The sequence below is a fragment of the Sceloporus occidentalis genome, unplaced genomic scaffold, assembly GCF_023333645.1.
Source record: "Sceloporus occidentalis isolate IW3139 unplaced genomic scaffold, rSceOcc1.0.p SCAF_96, whole genome shotgun sequence".
NCBI lineage: Eukaryota > Metazoa > Chordata > Lepidosauria > Squamata > Phrynosomatidae > Sceloporus > Sceloporus occidentalis.
Genome location: NW_028317076.1, coordinates 69186 through 94088, shown reverse-complemented (window position 1 = coordinate 94088; position 24903 = coordinate 69186). Strand labels below are relative to the sequence as shown.

At 37.8% G+C, this 24903-nt stretch overlaps 1 protein-coding gene across 1 annotated transcript in view; it reads right to left on the bottom strand.

Moving 5' to 3' along the window:
• LOC149284250 (sushi, von Willebrand factor type A, EGF and pentraxin domain-containing protein 1-like) overlaps positions 1-24903 on the bottom strand; it is a gene marked incomplete at its 5' end in the record, with an annotated part of 99793 nt that overhangs the window by 12288 nt on the left and 62602 nt on the right. The window contains 18 exons of the mRNA XM_089496931.1: positions 369-539; positions 1579-1755; positions 2891-3064; positions 5492-5665; positions 5962-6025; positions 9231-9386; positions 9892-10117; positions 10628-13401; positions 15169-15841; positions 16240-16407; positions 17957-18148; positions 18531-18615; positions 19438-19614; positions 19862-19981; positions 20468-20641; positions 21755-21925; positions 22683-22806; positions 23904-24028. Of these exons, the coding sequence (XP_089353057.1) occupies positions 369-539; positions 1579-1755; positions 2891-3064; positions 5492-5665; positions 5962-6025; positions 9231-9386; positions 9892-10117; positions 10628-13401; positions 15169-15841; positions 16240-16407; positions 17957-18148; positions 18531-18615; positions 19438-19614; positions 19862-19981; positions 20468-20641; positions 21755-21925; positions 22683-22806; positions 23904-24028 (5925 nt within the window). The remainder of the gene's footprint in view (positions 1-368; positions 540-1578; positions 1756-2890; positions 3065-5491; positions 5666-5961; positions 6026-9230; positions 9387-9891; positions 10118-10627; positions 13402-15168; positions 15842-16239; positions 16408-17956; positions 18149-18530; positions 18616-19437; positions 19615-19861; positions 19982-20467; positions 20642-21754; positions 21926-22682; positions 22807-23903; positions 24029-24903) is intronic.

Below are 24903 nucleotides of genomic sequence, written 5' to 3'. Positions count from 1 at the left end.
GCATAAATGGTAAACTTGTGCAAGGGCAAATGAAAGTTGGCTATAATACGTTTGCGAGTTAAACTTTAGTTTCTGCCTACTCGCGGTAAATAAATCTAAATATCTCTGAAAGTTATCCCACATTTTTGTGGAGCTTAGGAGCCAACTGCCCATGTTAAAGGTGATAGCTCATTCTTGATATTTGAACATTAACATTTACTTAATTATATACTTATATGAAGTACATTCTAGACAGCTTTTGTCTTCTTACAATCTTGTACAAGCTCGATACCAAATTTTTACATAAGCATTACTGTTGGTTAAAAAAATGCACACGTTTCATGGAAAAATTGTTGGTACTGAGCAGACCATAATTCTTAATGACTTACCTTTACAGGCTGGAGGTGTGGTCCACGTCCCGTTATCTAAACAAACACTTCTAAATGATCCCTCTAGCATATATCCACTATAGCAGGAATATGTCACCATGTCGCCATAATGATGGTAGAAACCTCGCAGAATAGCATTCTGCACCTGAACTGGAGGGCCACAGGAAATTTCTGAGAAAAGAAAAACCAACAATATTTATTTGGATTATGTTTTTACAACTCAAGTGATGAGGAAGATAGTTTATTTAAAAGGAGAAATACTACCACAACAAGAGGACACAACCATAAACTAGAGGGGCAAAGGTTTAATGGTAACATCAGAAAATATTACTTTACGGAAAGGGTAGATGTTAATACAGTAAAGTCATTTAAGCAAGCATGGGATAGGCATAAGGCCAAGCTAGATATAGGATAAGGACAAGTACTAAAGGAAAGTACTCGGAGGTTGGGCAGACTGGATGGGCCTACTGGTTCTTATCTGCCGTCACTTTCTATGTTTCTATGATATAGAATTAATAATGACCCTCAGAATGCACACCTGATATAGCCCAATGTGTGAAAGGGCAATATACCAAGATTCTTGGGTAGTGGAAATGACCACTAGAAAAGACCACATCTGATTAGACAAGTAACAATATTGCTTTATACCTATGTAACTCTTTTGCCTATTTTCTCTTCTATGTATAAATAGAAAGGTTTTCAACAGTTTCAGTATTTATTCCAAATCGCTTATTTTGGTTGAATAACTGACATTCATGGTAATGCTTGCACGGTGTTAATATGTTTACTGGCCTTGGGGGCTGAAAAATTGTTTGGGGGCAAAAACAGAGCAACTATTTTAGGACTTCATAAAATATTCAAGCACAGGGAATCAGGTAGTATGATATTAGAGAAGACATTTGGGTACTAGTAAGAGGCCTCTTTGGATACAGAGGCTTTCCTAAAGCTTTCCTAATGTTTTTTGAGATATATTTATATATCATTTCAATTAATTATGTAGTTCTGCAGCTATAAATGTGTTCGTTCGCACAAAAATCATCTACATGTTGATGGATGGCATAGAACAATATTTGCACTTTAAGTTAATTTACTTTACTTTTACTTAATTATTTCCCAAGCAGATCACTGTCAGATTGTCTTGATGAGGCTTTTACCCATTCAGTGTTCTTTTTATGAAGTGTCAGGTGTACATGATTAAATAAAAACGTACTTTTGCATTTTGCTTTTGTATCTGTCCAAGTCTCGTCAGCACTGCAGGTTATGACAGCTCGGCCCTGGAGCTGATAGCCCTTACGACATTTGATGGACAAGACCTGGCCAACATAGAACTCTGTTTCTGTCAGAACAGCATTCTCGGGGATTATAAATGGCACAGGACATGGATTTGCTGCACAGATGGTAAAAAATAAAAATACAGTTTAGATATTATTTGGCTTCTATATACATTTTTTTTAAAAAAGTTATTTGAAATAAACTATTTAATTTAAATAAAATACAGCTATTTCAATAAACTATATATACATCCCCAAAATAATAATCCTTTTTTTTTTTAGTTGTTCAGCAAAGCACGTAATGGCTGCTGTGTGAATACATAATTTTTGGAATACATAACCATCTGATTGCTGCAGAGAAGTCTAACACATAAACAGTAAATGTAAAAAAGTACCATATAAAGCCATATCAGCATCCTCTATAAAATAAGTCTAAATAATAGCTAGCACTGTAAACAAAAAGCGACCTTTCATACAGAAAGCAAATACACACCAACAATTTTATCTGGTGTCTTTTGTAATTTAAGACTTCTCGTTCTTCTGTGTCCATTCAATAAGTTCCAATGTTTGCATTATAAATAGAATCTAAATGTGTTCTCTAAGGAGACACAAGCATTCATTAGTATAATGCTACTAGTCTCCCTGGTTAAAAATGAAGCATAAAAATAAACTTCCTCCCTTTACAATAATTGCAGGTGTTTCATTACCTATACTGTCACTGCCCGGCAGGAACAATGGAGATCAGCTTCCTGTACAGTAGGTAATTAAACACCTCCGGTCATTACTATAGTGCCACTGCTCCCTAGAGGTGAACCTGATTTGTGGCTCAGTACTAATTAGCACTGGTGTTTTATTAGTCCCAATGGTTGACTTAGAAATCTACTTCGCGAGTGGATCTGCTAATCCCATATGTTTAATCACGTTGGTCTGGTCCTAATAATAGCCAGTGAATAGTTTGTATGTGTACGGCACTGGTAGTAGACATACAATAGCTTCATAGCTTTCTGATGAATAAGAAACTCAAACACTAAAAATTATAGAAAATAGGTTTATAAGAAAGATATTTATATATAGCAGATGCTGTTCAGAGTCAATGCAAACAAATACAGCTGCCCTTAAATGGCTTTCAAATATCCCCAGTCTAGTTTCAATATTAATAATTAGAGGAAGTACTTGTCCAATTAGAGGAAGTACTTGTCCATTTTAATGTAAAATAATTATTTGTATCATTAAGCCAAAATAAACACACACGTTTGCAAAATGGCCGAGGATGGCTCCAGTTCCCACTTGCTGTACATTCTGCAAGAGGTGCTCCCTCTAGGGTGTATCCATAATGGCAGTGGTATCTCACTATACTGCCAGCAGTGACATTCTCATATTCAACATCTCCATGTTCTAACAAGTGTGGAGCTTCACATCTTGTCTCTAAAACAAAAAAAATGCATATTTTATAGAATGTTAGTCGAAGTGAATACTTTATGAGAGCATAAAGTCGTAAAAGCTTTTAAGACTTCAGAGGTCCTCCTTCATATACTAAACATATGTACTCTCATGGACCACCACTACCAAGATCTTCTACAATTATGAATGTAGAATGAAGTCAAAATAGGTGCATGCCATGTTAAAACATAAAAGGGATTTAACAATTAATCAGATTTAATTTATGTTGTGATGTTTATTATGTGGTGGGAATTTGCATCACTCTGTCAGGCCCCATTCAGGCTGCGGAGCTGCTTATCTATAGCTTCCCCTGTCTCGCTACAGTTCCCCTGTCTCACTACAGTTCCGCTGTCTCACTACAGTTCCCCTGTCTCACTACAGTTCCCCTGTCTCGCTGTAATCCATTCCTGGATTTCCTTATGCTCTGTCCTGTACTTCTGACTCTTTGATTCCAGTCCTTCTCTTAGCTTCAGCTTCTGTTTCATTTATAAGGTGCGCCCCACCCATTTGTTATGTTTGTCTCAGTCTGCAGTCTCGAGGTATGTTTCATCTCTGTTCTGTGTTGAGATTCAATGTTTAGTTTCAGTTTATTAGTAATTTAGTAGGCAGGGATTAGTGCTAGGACCCACCGAATATTGGAGTACTTTGGTGTAGTGGTGGGCTAAGCATACTATGGCCATAAAATGTGACTCAATCTCCAATTGTTATTTTATAGTCCTAGGATAGGCAGTCTTTTATGTGCCGTTTGCCCTCTTTTCCTTGAATCATTTCGGTTCCTCTCTCCTCTCCCCATGTCCCAGTTTAAGAGATCCTCTCTCTGTCCCCCTTGCCCGCTGAGTCCCCTTGTTTGCTTTGTTTCTGCTGTTACTCTGCTTAGCTTCCATACTCGCAGCATCCTGCACATTTCTCTGTAGAGCTATGTCTCATCTCTGCCCCAGGGTACCTGCAGGATATTACCAAGTTTTGTTTTGAACTGGACAACATCCGCTGCTTATGTCAGGGCTCTGGTATGTGGCTGCACAACCCTCGGGGAGTGTGGTTACCCTGCACCAGGCCCTGTCCGACTCCGCTACTGCGCAATATCTCCTGAATACCATCATTGGGCACTATGGGTCGTTAACACTGGTGGTGCATGTGAAGCAGGACTTGAGAGCTCCAGTTTCATACTTACATTGTAAGCTTCCATTAAAATCAAGGGAAGTAAATACTTTTATTTTCTATTTTGTTTTATCAACCTTATTATGGCAGGGGTAACATCGACATGTTTCTCTAGCAAGTACATCATAGTTGTTACTTGATAATACAGGGTGATATCAGTCAAATGAGACAATGGTTTAGTGATTAAACCCATTGTTTCTGCAAAGAATGTAATTTCCCATCAAAGAACTGAAATGTATTTACCGTATTTGCTCGATTATAAGACGAGGTTTTTTTCAGAGCAAATGCTCTGAAAAATACCCCTCGTCTTATAATCGAGGTCGTCTTCTAATCAGACCTCAAAATGTCCGCTGGGGCCATGCTGCTTACCGGGCTTTGGTCGCGAGCAGCAGGAGAACTGGAAGCTAGAAGAGTGTCACATAACTCTGCCTCCCCCCTCCTTCCTCTGGGGGCGGGGCCAGATAAGTTGCTCGCACAGCCGGGCCCCTGCAGAGGTCTTCGAGTGAGAGATCTGCAGTTCAGGTAAATGGGTGGGGGAGGGTTTTTGTGATTAATGTGTGAAGTATGTGTGATTAATGGAATTAATGAGTATTTAAATGTTTGTGAATGAGTGTGTGTTAGTATGGATGTGTAAGGGGGGTGGTGGTGGTAGCATGGCATTGGGAGGCTGTACTCAGACTCCTATCATCCCCAGGTTCCAGCATGTCCTGGCTGCCTTGGCTTGATAGGAGTGTGATTGCTGTTAGCAGTTATATATATATACCTCCAGAAATGCCTTTTAACCCCCTATATGCCACTCTGCCCCATGATATGCCTTTTAACCCCCTATATGCCACTCTGGCATATAGGGGATTAAAAGGCATATCATGGGGCAGAGTGGCATATAGGAGGGTATAAGACATTTCTGGAGGCAGAGTGGCATATAGAGGGTTAAAAGGCACATCATGGGGCAGAGTGGCAAATAGGGGGTATAAGGCATTTCTGGGGGCAGAGTGGCAACCCTGCAGATGTGCATAACTGGGGGGGCAGGTTGGCAAATAAAAGGAAATAAAAAAATATATATTTTTCTCAATCATAGCTTTTATTAAATATGAAAATATTGTTTACATGAATTCATATTTACTAGTAAAACTTTTTTTCCTATAGGGTAGTCTTATATTCAGGCTTTTTGTTTTTTCCTAAATTAATATTTAGATTTTGGGGGGTCGTCTTATAATCAGGGTCGTCTTATAATCGAGCAAATACAGTACTTACTCACACACGTTGGAGAAGGAGGACTCCACTGCTTATCAACATGACAGACTCTACGACTTGGTCCTTGTAATTCAAAGCCATCATTGCAACTGTAGTGAACTTCATCTCCAAAGAAATATCCCATGACAGAAGTTTTTCCATTTTCCACATGTTCTGGAGGATCACAGGAAATTCCTAGATACAAAATTTTTTTTTATTTTTGTCGTATTGACAGGGAAAATTACAGGACTGTAGAATACATACAATATGATTTAACAAAATTCTTCAAGGGTGTTCTGAATAAATAATAAGTCACATAGTACCTGTGTTACTCTGACCCCCTTACCTGCAAGACTTTCACACTCCATGGCTGAAAGTAGGGTTGCTCTTACTAAAGGAAAGGGTTTATAGCCCAAACTTATACTAACATGAAATTATTAACAGCATTCTACCTGCAAATCCATGTTGCTACTTCTGTTAAACATGCTTACTTTTGCACTGAGGTTTAACTCCACTCCATGATTTACTGGACTGGCAGACTCTTTCTGCAGGACCCTAAGTAAAATAAAAAGCGTTGTTTAATACAGGGAAAAACACAACTTATTTCATACTGCACGTTTAGTTATTTAACACTGCACAAGTGTAAGGTGAGGCTTCCAAAAGGTGTTAGGGGCAATCTTTCAAAAGGCAGCAGTCCAAGGCCCATACGTTCTACAGATGCCCACACTGGCTGTCGTGTATGGCCAAATGAGATGCAGAACAGTCCTGTGGTAGATATCACTGTGACAACTCCATTATTTCAGCCCCCTTACACTTAAGGAGTTCCCCAATTGGCCTATTAATATCATTTGTCTGTCATCATAAATATCATCCTGCAAAATCATGTTACTTGGAAATCAGTCATGAGTGTAGATAACACCCTATCTTTAAAAATCTTACAGTATCCTATTCATTGGCTAATTAGTACAACTTAGAGTCCAAGGCAGAAAACATCCCTAAGAGCCTTCTAGATAGTTACTTAAATGACCCTAGCATCAGGACTTGCAACATAAATTATATTTTGGGTCACTGTAAAGACACACATAAGCATTGGGAGAGTCTGTGCTCCATTTATCAAGAACTGTTCAATCCCATAAAGATTTTCATCAATAACCATCAGCCTGTTGTTCTTCTGACATGGACCAGTATAGCAATCAATACTTTATACTCAACTTTATATCAGCTTTACTAAGCTTTTTTCTAAATCTCAAAAGTAATTTATCCTCATACATGGATCACAGAATGATATAGGTGGGAAAATGATCTTCAAATGGGCAATTTTCTTCCATCTTCATGGTGTAATTGAGCGTCTGTGCAATTATTCCTGGCTTTTAGTTCCAGAAGATTTTGACACGGTGCCACACTTGATGCTATTAGATTTTAAATCCCAATATCACAACACACTAAACTGCAATCTTTGAAAACACTATATGTCAGTCTCCTTAGGTTCTTCAGTCTTTGGAGTATTTGTACAAAGACTCTTCACTTAGAGGAATTGTTCAAATCTCAATTCTAAGCTTAATTTTAAAAACTAAATATTAATAGCACAGCTCGGAATAGTTTAGATCCATAGGAGCTTTTAAAGCACACCTTGCGCTGATCAATTCTCAGCAACATGCTGTTATGATGAGAGAAGGTGGTAAATGAATTAACTGTCTGAATGCTACAAAAGCTCAAATGGTTATTTTTTTTTTAGCGGAAGTCACACTTTAAGCTAAGGATGTCGTTCCATGTCCCCCCCCCCCCAGGCCTTCCGTGAGTGGTAATAATGATGTATTTGGCAAAATCCCAGGGTTTTATGTTGTAGCACGGAGCAGAATGAGATAACCTTGAAATACCATAATTCCAAAACACACAACTGATTCTAAGTCATGCAAAAATCTTATATGCCCTCAGAAAAAAAAAGATGAGCGATGAGGCTGCTCTGCTTATCTGGTTGCTTGGAATAAAATACTTGTCCATACATTTCAAGTTTCATGCACAACCACTTAACCCCTTTGTGGCTGTTTGCTTTCTCACTCTTTTATCATTTCTAGTATGTTTGTTCAATCATGGTTCCTCTTTTTATGTTTATTGCACCTATACAATGTATACATTGTTTCTTTCACATCTAAGACTTTATGTTATTAAGAATCAAGGAGAAAAATACATATTTTTTAATTGTTTGTAATTTAATTTAGGATTCCCTCCACAGGTTGGGGCCTACTGATTGATACCTGATGAAACACCTCATTAATGTTCAGCAACACCTAGCAAAATGCTCCCTTACATGCTACACTATTTTTCTTATTTTTAATCTTTCAGTTTAAGTTGCAGGGAGACTCTTTTAATTCATATTTCTAGTGGCAGGGTCAGGATGTGTTTCTTAAAACCTCCATCACACAAAGACTGGTTCCAATAAGATTGAGAAAGTTTGGGTGATTGAAGATATGATTAAGTCTCTAAAGGATCAGATCACTGTCTATATGACCACTTAGTTCAATTGGCTGCTATTTACCACATCCCATGAGTCTAAGGTGTTTCTGGGGTTGCCGGCCCCTTAGTTCCCTTCCCTTTTACAGACATAGTTAAATGTATCCCATTTTTGTACGCATAGACTATTCTGGTATAGAAACAAAATGATGAAGTTGGGAAGAGTGGCGGAAAGTACAGCCTTTTATGAAACACTAGTTAGCTTATTGCATAGAATTACTTCAGTTACACAACCACAAATTTGCTTTTGTTTCCAAACACCAGGTGGATAAAATGCTGAAAAATCCTAAATTAGTGAAGCTTTAGCAGGCAGAGGAAGAGTCTTTTTGGAAGTTATTTTTCTCCATTTAGCCCTTGAGAAATGTAAATACAAAAACATCAATGAATATGCACACGAAATAAGAGGAATAGACAAAAAACTGCTGTAGTTTGCAAGGTCTCAATATGAATAATACTACTTAAGAGTTAAAAAATAGGCAGACTACACAAAATAGAAGAGTTAATCAACCGAATGGGTATAAATATAGAGGGTGATTGATGTATTTGTATTTATATTACTTGAAACCCCTTTTTACCTATTTGGTGTATACAATATTTCATTTTTATGATGGCAAATATGGACTTTCTCACATGTGAAACGGAGGACTTGACTTACATTGAATGGATAAAACATGAAGATCTCGCGAGACGGGAAGCCTGGAGGAAGTGTATAATGTTCCCATGGAAAGCAATAATACAAGATCTCATTCACAAGAAGAATATGAAACACACCTGTTTTTAATTTCGGGTAGGATTGGGCAATGGGTGGGAGTTTTTTAAGGCATTGTAGCGCAGTCTATGTATGTAATATTTTAAGCCCCTGGGGAAGTCCATAGTTACCGATGAAAAGCACAGGGCATTGATTTCAGGATTGTTTGGGCACTGATCCAGCACTTTATGAAAGCACCTTGATAAATCTGCGTGGTGGATGTATGTGAGGTTCCTGCTTCAGATTCCGGAGGACACCCTTTGATGGCTTGTGAAACATCTACAACTCTTGTTTAAAGTAAAGCCAGGGCACCCCATAAGAAACGAGTCCTATGTATTCCTCTACTCTGTAGTTGCCCTGGAAGTTTAACTCGAAAAAGTGACTGTAGCCTAGATATTACCTCCACACACACACACACAGGATACAGGTGGCACTTAGCATTTACTAAGCATTCTAAACACCTACTATGTATGTAGATTAAAGTAAGTTCTTTGCACTTACATGTAATTCATAGCCGGCATTACACTGATACATGATGCTATCCTGGTACAAGTATCTTGTGCCAATTATCATTCCAAGTTCTAGCGCTTCTGGTTGTCCACACGACACAGGAATACATATGTCATCAAAAAGAGGAGGAATCCAGGTAGCGTTACTCTAAACGATAAAATATTTTCATGAACGTAATATATTGATTTTAAAGACACCTTCATTATCCTATAGTCAGTAGTATTTTTTACAAGGAATACATAAAAGATATGCGACGTTTCAGATATAATTAATAATCACCATACGCAAATTAAAATAACATATCCATGCAAAATGACCTTATATATCTAAATGTCACAAAATGCTTCTCTCAGTTATAGAAACATCTACTATGTAGATACAATTAAATACAGAAGGATACATTTAAATCAATAAATCCACATATTTTAATGACTTAGTATATTTTGAAACACTCTATATAAGCGTATGTAACACAAAATGTTAATGTGGCATTTTGGGATTTGAGACTATCAATTTATTTTTTATTTTGTTGACTTACATTACTTACTGAAAAATATTATTTACATTGTAAATCAGCAGCATAACATTGAAATATGGCAATCATCATTAACATAAAATGAATATAAAAAGTTTAAATGGTCAAACACTTTACCGAACAAGTTAAAGTGCCTAGTCCAGATAATTCGTAGCCTTCTTTGCATGTAATTGTTATGGTTCTGTTGACCTCATACTCTGTTTCAGGAGTTTTTAGTTTTACTTTATTAGTTTTAATGGAACATCTCAGTGGAATACAGGTAATCTCCTCCTTGGACCAAGATCCATCTTCCTGGCAGGTTCTTGTTGCCATGTGTCCATCAATCATATAACCCTCTTCACATCTGTAAAATACAATGTGGTGCCCAATAAAAGAATGTAAAATGGGCAGTTACATTAATTAATTCATTATATTACTTCTTAAACTTAACATTAATAAATGACCTCCACGATTCATTCTGATCTGGAACTTTTCACTATAAGCAGGGACATCGTTAACACAAGGCACTACTCAGGGCCCAAATACCCTCAAGTCTGCATCTACAATTGCCCTCTTCCCCACTTATTGTTTTTCAATTGCCTGGCTGACCCTTCTGTGTCAGGGGGTAATCAGAGGCAGAAAAACTGCAGAGAAAGTCCGGTAAAACTAGGGAGAATAGATTCCATGTCCTCCTCTCTCAATTGGTATGTTCCATAGATACTTCCTGTCTCTGATAAAGCAAATGTGGTCTTCAATCCCAGATCATCATCTTTAAATCTTATTAAATATACATTTTCAAAGTCATTGTGCATAGTTTCATTTTAATTTATCAGGTTTGCCAAGACCATAGAGCATTTTATAAAACATGTCTTACCTGTATTCAACTGTACTTCCAAAGGTGTAAGATCCACCTGTTGTCAGTGCGTGTGAAACGCTAGGGGGTCTCCCACAAGATAGTAACTGGCAACGAGGATAGGGCTTACTCCATTGTCCTTCTTCTGTGCAAACCAGCTCTGATTTTCCTTGCATGATATAGCCAGTACCACAGCTGTATCTGATAGCATTTTCATCTGTTGTGCTGGTGCCATTGATAAAAGCATTTAATATCAATGGTGGTGGTCCGCATGAAATCCTCCCACAATGAGGAAACCCAGAGCTCCATTTTCCTGCAGACTCACAGTTTAATTCAGAGGGTCCGAGCAATTTAAATCCCTCATTGCACTTAATGATAACCGAATGCCCACAGGTAAAATCCTTTCCAGTAACAATTCCATTATGAATTACTGGTGTGGGGCATTCACATGGTATGCATGTGGGTGGGCTTCCACTCCATAAACCGGTAGCTAAGCACTGTCGAGATGGACTACCTTGTATCTCATAACCAGGAAAACAGGAATATTTAACATATTCATTATAATTAAAACCTGAGCTTGTTAATAATCCATATGAAATATCCTCTGGAGGCCCACAATTTATAGGTTCACAGAGAGGAGCTTGTTCATCCCATGCGCCATCACTTAAACAAGTTAGTTTTGCTGTGCCATGCAATTTATAGCCCTCATTACATTTGTATAGTATTTCTCTTCCAATTCTGTAATCTGTTCCACTGACCACCCCATTTGCTATAGTAGTTGGTATTTCACAGGTAATTAATGTGCAAAATGGCGTAGTTCCACTCCAGTTTCCAGTTTCAAGACAGGTTCTCTTTGGGTCTCCATTAAGTCTGTAACCCTCACTGCACTCATGCTCAACATCTTTCCCATAAGTATATTCATTGCCTTTTATTTGACCATTTTTTAGGACCGCTGGCTGTCCACAAAAAACAGGGATGCAAATTGGTTCATCACCATCCCACTTTCCGTTCCCTTGGCATGTACGCTTGGCTGAACCATGCATCTCATATCCTATGTCACACTTGTAATAGATTACACCCATATAAGTGTAATTGAAGGCCTCAATGTATCCATTCAGAATTTCATTTGGTGCTTTACATGCAATAAGAACACAAAGTGGGATTTCATGACTCCATTTCCTGTTGGATAAACAAAAACTATTATCTGAGCCAATCAGCTGATAACCTGGTTTACAGTCAAAATTAACAGTGTTACCAACCATATTACCAGTGTAATTCATCATGCCATTTTCTGGAGCTGTAGGAATACTGCATTCAATGGGAGAGCACACAGGAGCACTACCATTCCAAGTTCCATCCTCTTGGCAGGTTAATACAGGTGGTCCTAGAATTTCATAGCTACTGAAGCATGTGTACAAAATATGTGTTCCATATAAAAATTCAGAAAGGTCACTGTTTATTTCTCTAAGTGAATGGCCATGGTCCTTCCTACTGCTTGGTGCTATTTGGGGTATAATTGTATTTGAGACAAGTATTTCCTCTTTAACATTTTCACTATAAATGATTTTCATATAGTGTCCAAAATCAATATGGGGTGGAAGCCCACAATCTGTTTGCAGGCACATGGGAGTAGAGCTAGACCACCCAGACTCTTCACAAGTTTGCATGGCAGATCCGGTTAACTGGAATCCAGGCATACAGCTATACATAATCATGGCCCCAAAGCGGTAATCTGCCCCTTCTACAAAGCCGTTCTCAATTGCTTGGGGAGGTTCACAGATTATTTCTTTGCAATATGGTGGGTCACTATCCCATTCTCCTATCTCCAAGCAAGTCAACATATTCTGCCCTTTAAGCCTGAATCCTCTATTACACACATAATTTACAGTCTGACCATAATGAAGATTTTGGGAAGAAATTTTCCCATTATGAATTTCTTTTGCAGGTGGACATTCAAGGGCTTTGCACACTGGTTTTCCACCTAGCCAAACGCCATCAGCACCGCAAATTAAGGTTGTATTGCCAACAAGGTCATATCCAGGCTTGCATGTGTAAAGTACTGTGCTAAGATATGTAAGCCCTTGGACATCTAGAATTCCATTAGGTATTTCTTCTGGTTGTGGACACTCGACTGGAATACAATGTGGGAGGTCCGAACTCCATTTTCCATTTGCATTGCAAGTAATTTCAGATTCGCCTTTAAGCAGAAATCCATCCATACAAGAATATTTTACTGTACTGCCAAAGTGAAGAGATGTGACTGGCCTAGGATCTCCAAAATCAATATCTGGTGGTTTTGGACACAAGACAAGAACACACAGAGGGAATGAATCATTCCATTGGTTTGATCTTAAGCATTTTAACACTGAAGGTCCCTGTAACACAAACCCTTCTCTGCAAGAAAATTTTACAACGCCTATGTCATTAACATCTTCTTTCAAGACTAGCTGGTTTTCTAACAGGGGTGGTTCTTGACATTTTGATGGTATGCATGTGGGAATACGATTTTTGTCCCATTTCCCATTTTTCTGACAAGTCCAGCTTGTGTCACCAATCAGTTCATAGCCCTCATCACACACAAATTCAACTTTTGAGCCCACATTCAAATTGTCCCCTGTGATGTAACCATTTTGCAGTGGTGGAGGTTTCTCGCAACTAAGAAGGACGCACGATGGTGGTGACTGACTGTACCAGTGGCGATTGGACTGGCATACTCTCAAATTACTTCCAACTAGTTTATAACCAGGCTTGCAGGAGTATATCACCTCATTTTCAAAAACAAGTCCAGTTTTGATCTGCCGAAAAAAACAAAATATAAAATCAAATTTTTCTAAACAAGCAATTCTTAAAAGCAATTTTATGTATATATATACTGTATTTGCCCGAATGTAGGCCGCTCTTTTCTTGCGGCCTATAATCGGGGTTTAGTGCAGGGATGCGTAATTCCTATCGCCTGACGCCCAGGACATGCAGGACAGGTGTTTTTTGTTCCTTCAGATGCGCCACCACAGAAGTGCCGTCAGCGGACGTTGTCTACGTGCATCCCGCAGACGTTCATAAGTCGGGGGGGGTTTCTTAGGGGGCAGAGTGGAGTTTCTAGGGGGCATAAAGCATATCTTAGGGGGGCAGAGTGGCATATCTGGGGGGGCAGAGTGGCATATCTATAAGTAAGGTGCATTATAAATTAAGGGGGACCTTAAAAAGGCTATTGGTTTTCCAAATTTCTGTCTGTATATAACCTATGCTGACTAACTGCATAATAGATACCAAAATGTTAAAATACATGTATTTTTGTTCATTAGATAAAATACTGTTTTACCATTCCACTAATGGAATGGCAAAAATATTTTTTTCTTTAAAATAGCACCAAACTTTTAGGGTCCAGTCTATAATTGAGCCAATACGGTATATAACACATACAATAGGTTCCAAAAGTATGAGTTCATCACCAACTGTTTAAAAAAGTTTTTAAAAAAGTAGTAATATTAAAATCAGATAATAATCATCACTCAGGAATATATTATTTACTGCTAAAACAAATCACTTTGTCATATGATGTCATATCCTAATGCTTGGCACTGAACCCGCAAGCACCATAGTGGAGCACTGAAACAGAATTCTGTAGGAACAAACCTCATGCTCCCATTAAAGGACCACTAGGATGCTAAGAAAAAAGGAGAATAGATAAAGGGAATGGGAAGAAATACGGAGAAAGGGAAGAAAGAGAGAATGGGGAGTATTTGGAAAGTGTTTGTGTTAAGGAAAGTTTGTATGTGGGGGCAATTTTTTCTGTGTAAGGGCAGATAGGATAGTTGTGTGAAAAGGGCAAGCCTGAATCCGTGTGTGGGCAGATGTGTGTATCTTTATACATTACTATTTTAAACTAGGAGAGTTATTTTGTATTGTTTTAATAAAAAAAAAAAAGATTGTCCTTTACTGAGTCTGGTAACTTTAAAAATGGGTACCACGGATCATGTGCATGTCCATCACTGGTGACAATGCTCAAGGGCTGATGTCATGTCACACTGCACTATAGGTTGTTTAAATAATGTTGTCATATTGGAGGTGTTAAAAAATGTCAAATGTGCTAGGTATAGAACTGGCTGAACTAAGTCATATTATTAAAAAAACAAAACAATAACATGGATTGTGCTCTAATTCCACATCAGATTTTAAATATTTATGTACCTACATGCAAAATTGGATTCAAACTCTATTGGGGCATAAGTATAAAGACCACTGGGGTTCATGTATTAAAAATTATAAAGCTAAAATGGCTTTGTGCAAAATGTAAAAAAGCAAAAACAAACAGAATGAGAGTCGACAGGCTTGGACGGGTGTTGAGAGTACACCTTACAGTAGCATATAAAACAACTTTTGTACAATCAAGTAACAAGCATCTGTCTATGTAACATGCATTAAAAAAAGTGTCAAGCAGGACATCATACAGTATATATGCTAAAAAATATATATGCTAAGGTGTAGCAGATTGTTTCTACATCATAAATTAGCTTTGCTTCTCTAAACTTGTGATTTAAAGAAAAGGAAGTGAACACACACACCTCTACAACCCCATTTTCAATTTGAGGAGGATCTCCACAAACCACTGGGTGGCATGTTGGTAAGCGTCCACTCCATTCCCCAGATGCCTGGCATGTCCTTTTCTTCTCTCCTTTTATGTAGTAGCCTTTATTACAACTGTAAGCCACCACTGCATCAAAGCTATAGTTGGTTCCACTGACATAGCCATTTTTGATGCTGGCTGGTTCTCCACACCGTACTGGAATGCACTGTATACTTAAAGGTGAGGGATTCCACTGTCCACCACGAACACATTCTATCTTAGCAGATGTATTAAGCACAAACCCTTCCATGCATTTGAAGGTAACTGTGGTGCCAGAAACAAATTTTGCTTTGTTAAGGGATTCCAAGATGCTGTATGCCACAGCAGAAGGCTTCTCACAAAAATCAGCTATGCAGTGCGGTGCTTCTTTATCATGAGGTGGTACCCACTTCCCTTGGGCATTACACAGCATCTTTGAATTATCAGCCATGCTATATCCATCAGAGCAATAGTAATATGCAATGTCGCCATACAGCCGATGAGCACTGTGAGAAGAAGCATGGTCAACGTTGGGAGGTTCGTCACATGAAACAGCCATGCACTGTGGGGTATTTTCACTCCATTTTCCTGTAGACAAACAACTTATGGTTTCCGGACCAACTAGGGTGTAGCTGTATAGAAGAAGGATGCAAAGATATTTTAGATTTAAACTTCTGAAATACAATTCACATAGTTTCATATTTGATCAGTAGCAAAAAATAGAAACGAAAAGAACATTTTATGCACGGTAAGTGGAATATGTAAAAACAGCAAATATACCTGAAAAAATACAGTTAATGGCACGTAACATTATATGATTATATTTGGAGAATATATATAAATAAAACATTAAAAAAACAGTATGTCTATACTGTATGTATATATATGTATATATATATATATATATATATATTACATAATGCTTCTACTACCATATATATATATATATATATATATATATATATATATATATATATATATATACATAAAGATAAGTAGTAATTGTTCTAATAACCAGTAAACTACATACCCTTCTTTACATTTGTAGGTTACTGAATTTGCGAAAGTGAAGTCTTCCCCAGTCATGACTGCATCTCTCACATGAAGTGGGGGACCACACGATACAAGCTGACATGAAGGAGCTTCTTCATTCCACCTGCCAGAGGCTTCACAAATCAAAGTTGAAGGGCCCTGCAAGCTAAGGGAAATGTTTTAGATGAAGTTACAAACATTTATTGTCCAGTCATTTCATATTGGCAAAACATACAAAGCGATTTATAATAGTAGGTTGGCCATGGCTGACTTGCACAGACCAGTGTGCTTAGGGAACAAATAATACATTGAATATTTGCTCTTGTAGAGTCTGGGACCAGAAACATTAGAAAGCCAGAGACTGCACAGCAATAATCTGTTTGGCATTTGATAACCACAAATAGCCATATTTATATCATAAGAATATTGAATTATATGCTTGACCATACTTGAACCAAACAGATATTTCGGGAGTGCTACTATTCCCAAACTGTGTGATATGTTTATTGATGGGTCTTCTGACCTCCTACCTGTAATTTTGTATTCTGAAAAAATACTCACACTCTATTTGAAACCTGTTTGTATCACAAAATCAGAGGTGACCAGCAAGCAATGCTGGGTGTCCAGTAGTGCATTAGGACACCCTAGAGTATGCCATAATGCCACAGAACTTTGCCTCCATGTTATCCGAAACGTGAGCAGGACCCATGAATAAAAGTTCTAACTTTGTATATTTTCTTATAATTCCATGTCGTGAGGTGTCCATTATGAAGTGGATCCACAATCTAAAGCTCAGACCCATAGCAAGTAGGCATTTGCTAGTTGAAAACACAATAATTTTAGAAAGGGCCAAATACCTAACACATTTCCTACTAAGACATTTAAAGTCCACACAGGGCCACAATGTTAACTATGTAAACCATACTGCTGAGAAACATAGTGCTGGTAAGTTTAGAAAAGTAGTGAGATATATATATAACAAATTGTTGATTATTGTATAAAGTTACATAATTTTACTGTTTATGAAAAACACATTAACAGACTAATATGAATGATAATTTCATACGACATTAAAAGTGGGTTTTATACTTCCTAGGGGTAGCAGAGGTATTATAAAACACTAATCTGCAACCACCAGACAAGTCCTGAGACTTGCTGTTCACACAGAAACCGTGCAGTGCTGCCACGATGGCAAGGGATTCTGGGTAGGTGTGTGCAAATTATGTTAACAACGATCACCTTTTTGCTCTTTATCCACTTTATACATAGACCTCTTGGAGCAAATGGAGCTTGGGGCAGAGGTGCAAAAGCCAGATCGCCACTCATGGCTGTTCTATCCTTAATGAGGCTAGTTATGGCCTCCTTTGTTACAAACATGAAAAGTGAACATGTGCTAGCAGCAGTGCATGTCCATGTGTGTGGAAAAAGTGCACTAAGTAAAGAGCCGGATTTCTTACCTAAGTGCTGTTTGGATTCCACTAAGAAATTGATGAGTACAAAACAAATCTGGCCATGACTCATAATGAATGTTAGTGAATAACATAGTGCTAACACAAAATGATCATCTAATTAGAAAAACTAAGTAACATGAATATAAAGATGACCATGACAAATTATTAAAAACACATTTACAAATTTAGACTAAAAAGTAGCCTTCTACGGAGACGTGTCTTACCTTTCACATACTTATAGAAAGAGTATGTCATATAAATTACCTGTATCCTGTATTGCACGTGTAAGACACAGTAGACTTGAATGTTATGCCACTCAGTTTGAATGTCCCATTGTCTATTTCCTTTGGCTTTGGGCATGTGACAGATTCACAAGACGGGACATCCTTGCTCCAAAAACCATTAGCGAGGCAAACAGTCTCTTCATTACCAATTAAAGTGTATCCCTCATTGCACCTGTCACAATTTTGTAGTAAAGAACAAAGAATTATCAGTGCTCAAAATCTGTATGTGTATGTATGTATGTATATATATATATATATATATATATATATATATATATATATATATCATAAGGCTTTATTATTTTATTTAAGAAGTCCTTGGTTGGCTAGTAATTTGCTGCCCTGTAAATTTAGATTAAATACAGTAGGCTCTATAGTTGGCTTGTGAGTGCATAAATTTGTAAGCAAGGACATATGAGATGAATGACAACTTGAATGTGCTTGTCTAAAACTCATACATTTTATTAATTTGCATATATATATATATATATATGTATTATACCACATAGATTGTTACCCAGATTAAAGACCAACAAAAATTATGACTTTTTTACCTGAAAAAAACGGTTTTGCCATATGTGAAATTGGATCCCAAAATATAGCCATTTTCAGGAATGGGAGCTTCACTGCAAGATACAGCTTTATAGAGAAAAATTCAGCAAAACAAAACTTTATTAAGCATCGCAAAATACCACTTTTAAAAGATAATATGGTTCTGGTTAACAAGCATAGATATACTATTCATGTGAGAGCATTCAACCAGTGTGCTCACTGGAAAGATGTCGAGAAACGCACATATCTCTCACCCAACCGCATGGTAGATATAAGGAAGGCCTCAGGAAAGGATCTGATTGGGTGTTATGTTACAAGGACCTAAACAGAAGTGTGTTGTACTCTTTAAAGCTCATAACCTAAAACTTACAATCCATTATCCAGGTCCTTAGTCTTATTAAAGATGGCCCATTTTGTATAATAAGTGTAGCTGTCCAATATAAAGAGACACTGCAGCCATCACACACACTTTAATGCATATGATAGCTGGGCAGTCCCATTTTTATGGGGTCCCCCTTGTAAGCCATCACACACACACTTTAATGCATATGATAGCTGGGCGGTACATTCGTATGGGGTCCCCCTTGTAAATGGATGGCGGGACTCTGCAGAATACCCCATTTGCACTTGTCCCTTTGCCCATCCCCAGCTGCATGCGGTGCAGGAAATGTGTTCAGCTGAACACATTTCCATGCACGTGATGTGCTTACCTCTAGTCAACTCCAGTGCTTGCTCAGCGTTGGTAAGAACCAAATACAAGACTTCTTCACCATACAATAACTTTGCTAAGCTAACCATACTTTTTTTTTTCAGATCACCCCATTTATTCACAACACATATTTTAACATTACAACTAATGTTAAGATAGTATGTGACAATAAGCATATCACCTTTAATAGTGTTCTGTACCTTGGCAGTACGGTATTACATCATTCCAGTCACCAGACTCTAAACACGTCACCTTCATTCTTCCAACTAATTCATAGCCCTCATGACACGAAAACATCAATTCACTTCCAACACCAAACTGGTTACCGGAATAGTTGCCATTTTCCAGTCCTCCTGGATCTTTACACTTTACAGGTTCTTAGAGGGAGACAAACATTATAAAAATATAGGTTTATTTCTATTTTGCAGGCAAACTGATTATAAGGTTCCAAGAGCATCACAGTCTTTTCCTTCTGTTCAAGTATGGCTTAACATGTTAATGGGGTTGTCAATTTTGGCTATTTTTTATTTTAATGTTATCAAAGTTTGATTTTCAAATATGGACAAGGAAAGTACATATAATTCCCAGCACGGGGTACTACCATGTTGAAGATTTCAGGTTTACCTAAGCATTTTTTGCCATCGCCGCTGTAGGGTGCCATGCAAGTACATATATAGGAGCCATTGGTATTTTTACAGGTAGCATGCTCATCACAGTCTGATCCAACCGCACATTCATCCACATCTTAAAAAGAGAGAAAACAATATGTTATTATTCATAAGCATGCATCCACCACTTATAGGGAAGAATAAACTAGTCTAGTGGCTTATTCATTCTCAGAAGGCAGTGTTCATCACAAAGGACAAGCTTGGATAGCTTATCTACACAAAAAAGTAACACGTTATGTATGTGTATGGTAGGAAGGGCTAATGGATCAACAGAAATGTTAAGCTAGGATGCAGAGATTTGCATGTTCTCAACTGAGTCTGAGATTAGTAATGGAGTAAGGCAGAGCTGCCATTAGAACACTGGATTCTCCTTCTCTTTCATTCTGAACACTGGGCACGTCCATCAAGCCTACGGCTGGTTCATGCTTAGCATTTGTGTTGCTGTTGTTATGTAATGGTGAGAGCGATGGAGCACTTATTTGCAAGAATATTTCACCAAGAATCATATGTTACAAAACAAACAACGTTTATATGATAAAGGTAGAAATCCCTATAGATTTACCAAGGCACAATGGAGAAATTCCATTCCAGCTCCCATTGTCTGTACAGAACATCCTTGAGTCACCCAATAGGTAGTAACCAACGTTGCACTGGTAAGTTACTGTGCTGCCAGCATGCAGGTCCTCAGCATTATAAAAACCATTCTCCAAACGTGGGGGTATTCCACAGCTGATTCCTTTATGATATTAAATATGTTATTATTTCAATGCTTTAAATTTCTCCAATGTAAATGTTAGCTATAGCTCTCATACAGCTAAAAAACAATGTGGTTCAATAACTACATTCTCTATCTATCTATCTATCTATCTATCTATCTATCTATCTATCTATCTATCTATCTATCTATCTATCCAATGTTTACTGCAATGCCAGATGTCAGTATATATCATTAACTTCAATGGTGACCTTCCAACTTGGAATACGCTGAGAAATGGAAAATAATATGAAAGAAATCAGAAAAAAGCATGTCTTACACAATTACAATGTTGATTTTGTAAAAAGGTCACCAAGCCACCCAAATTTGAGCTTTCTCTGAGAAGTTTGCAAACTATTGCCTTAGCTGCTCAGTGATGGGTCCCATGCATGATAAGCTCTGACGCTCACTGAGAAGCACATGTCAATCTGCAGCTGGGTCTTAGTGAAAGACACTGATGTTTCCTAGTCATTATGCATTTAACAGAACTGTGAAAAAGAACTTGGCATGACCCAACTGAGAGCCAGTCTTGCTTCGTTGTCACAGCGAAGTTAATATCTACTAACTGTTCTCAAATGTTCCCAAATTAATATTTTAGGTTATAGTTTTGTTTATTTACCATTGTCGGTAATATAAAACTCCCACTCCTTCCTGATTTTACCAAATCTATTATTAATTTAAAAACATTATTTTTTTCCACGGATTCTCTGGCTCTGGAACAGACAGAACTATTTGAATTTAATGGTTCAAGCAAGGGATGCAAACTCAGCAGATCTAATCTCTAGGTAGTTTGACTTCCAAGGCATCTGCAGAGTTAGATTAAGGTGACCCTGTCATGTATCCATTTCTGGGTTAAAGAGAAGAACACATAAACCACTGATTTTATGCTATATTGTTTTTTATTCAAAATCATGCTGTTATTTTTAATCTACTTGTTCTTTATCTGACCAGTTCTGTCTTGGCAGTATTAATCTTGTAAGAAGCAATTTAAAAAACAATTGCAATATTTGTTCATATGAGAGCATATTTACCTGACCCCAGAATTCAGTTTATTAGTTATTACTATACTCGTTTAACGTATACAGTCATACTAACTTTCACAATGTGGAAGAGGTTGATCCCACTCTCCAACATTAAGACAGACATGCTCAGATTTGCCTACGATCTGGTAGCCGGGATCACAGAACAAGCTAATTTTTGACCCTGGTTTGAGATCACTTGGTGACGTGTGCAAATGAGGTGACGACCCCTCCAAGACAGGACAATCTACATGGTAGGGAAAAGAACACAACATTATAAGATGTTCCAAACTGAATACTTAAGCCTTTTTCACAATTAAAGGTAAAGAAACCAGATGATCCTGCATGTGATGATATATTAGCCTATTTTTTTTTCTATCAGTTCCGGGACCCATTACAGAATGGATGCATCTGATCTAAAGGTTAGATTCTGCCTCCCAACTCCTCTGTGACCCATATGGAACCGTACCCATGCACATTGCTGTTGACTGCTATATGCATGGGTACAGTTCCATATGGGTCACAAAAATCTGAATTTCTCCAATGTTAGATCATTTTTGTGCTATGTCTGCAACCCAGTTTGTTTACTGTTTCTTTAATTAAGACACAATTAATAAGACTGGATTATGATGTAGCTCCCTGGGCCATTAAATACTGTCAGACTTACAATACCCCTTGTAAACAAATTTTAATGGCAAAATGGCCACCTATTCCCAGTTAAATCATATCCACAGTTATTCATGGAAATCTAACCTCAATAACACAGGAAATAATAAACATAAAACAATGTGCGTTCATAATATAGCTATTTATAAAAAATAAATAAAACTACATTTTTTCAGAATATTTGCAGGAATTCACAAAAGAACATTTTGATCCTCATACCTCTACCCTGACTAATACCCTTCCATCCTTCTTGTAGAGTTTCAGCCAGTTACACAGAGATAAGGAGCTTATTTCTAGATATTATCTTAAGCCAATAGATTATTGACTAAAACTCTTACCCGAGCAGAATTTGCTCTTACGGTCGACTTTCGCTCTTCCGACTACTCCTGGTAGGAAATCAGCCCAAGCAAGTACATTTCCCTTTTGAAGTTCATATGGACACGAAACAGCCAAAGATTTGACCTGATGGGATACATATAAATTAGTTTGAGGGTTACTATTTTCTTTCAGGCAATGTCTTCGAATAGAACAGTAAGAACCATCACATTTATCATCTATAATCTGTAGTGTTTATTTGTAAAGTGCCCTATCTATCTATCTATCTATCTATCTATCTATCTATCTATCCATCCATCCATCCATCCATCCATCCATTGGAAGCTGTAGAATAAAGATGATTTAGAAGGTCTCCAACGAAATAAATTATTAAACATATACTAATTGACACAATACTTATGATCACATAATAGTTAGGAATATGTGTCTCATTCCTCCTATTTAAAAAATAAGGGCCCCAAGCAAACTAAAACTAAAAAAATTAAGTATGCTCTAGCTAAGGTATATGAATTTAAATACACACAGTGACATACACTGTACAATTACTATTCTGTATTATGTATATAACGGCATGTATTCACCTCGGTTACCCTTACTTTACTATGTCAAATAATTTCATCAGTTTCAAAAAAAATATATTTTTTATTGCATTTCAATCTATCAAACCATACATATTTTTAAGTATTTAGGACCTAGAACATAAATCAATTAAAATAAAATGTATGCAAAAGAAGGTTTTCAAATGTATTAAAATGTATTCAAAAGAACCTTAAATATAATTTGCCTGGTTTATTTTATGAAGCCCTTTTGTGTAATATCCCCAATCTCATTCTGAAATATATATTTTATAGCTGGCACTCCATGTACTTGATCTTGTCTCATCTTGTTACTGTCGCAGTTACTGTGATATGTGCTTTGCTTGGCATGTTGGCCCAAATGTTTACCGATGTTTTCTAGAATACCTGTTTCTATATATGCATGTAATTGTATGCATTATTACTTATTAACATGTTTTCATCTGTTTAGTGTTCTGGGAGTATTTTTAAACCACCTGAAAAAGGAGGTACTGGCAGCTCACTTGGGCTTCACTCCCCTTAACATGCCCATAATCTTAGTTCTGTGCTATCTGACCACTACAATACAAACTTGTCACACCTCCCGCGACCATCTGAACAGCAAAAGTGGTTTCCAGCTGTCAATGCCCCCCAAAACATGATGGTTACCTGATCTGGTGATAATGGGTAGTCCCAGATATTAAGCTGACTGATTGACCCCACAAATGATTCTGCAGGATTAAAACCTTCTCCTCTTTTGTCTTGTTCTTGTGCTAGAACTAATGCACCACCACCTAAAACATGAAAATCAGTGCATCAATGTGAGACACAAATCTACTTTCAACATAGATAAGAAGCTGATTAAATATATACATATATATCAGCCATAAAATGATGACCACCTGCCTAATATTGTGTAGGTCCCCCTTTTGCTCTCAAAACAGCCCTGACTCGTCAAGGCATGGACTCTACTAGGCATCTGAAGGTGTGCTGTGGTATCTGCCACCAAGACGTTAGAAGCAGATCTTTTAAGTCCTGTAAATTGCGAGGTGGGGCCTCCATGCATCCATGGTGGGGCCTCCATGGATCCATCCTGGTTCACCAGGTAAGCGACGCACATGCAACGGGCTATCCAGGGGATGTAACAGAAAACCTGTTCATCAGCCCAGGCTCATGTGTCCATGAGTGCTTTCAGCAGTGGACAGGGGTCAGCATGGGCAACTTGACTGGCCTGCGGCAATGCAGCCCCATACGTAACAAACTGCCATGCACTGTGTTCTGACACCTTTCTATCAGAACCAGCTTTAACTTTTCAGAAATTTGAGCTACAGTAGCTCATCTGTTGGATTTGACCACACAGGCAACCCTTTGCCACCACATGCATTAATCAGCCTTGGCCGCCAATGACCCTGTCGCTGGTTCACCACTGCGGACCAGGAACACCCCACAAGAGCTGCAGTTTTGGAGTCGTCTAGCCATCACAATTTGGCCCTTGTCAAAGTTGGTTAGATTCTTACGCTTTCCCGTTTTTCCTGCTTCTAATACAACATTGAGGACAAAATGTTCACTTGCTGCGTAATATATCCCACCCACTGACAAGTGCCATGATAACAAGATAATCAGTGTTATTCACTTCACCTGTCAGTGGTCATAATGTTATGGCTGATCA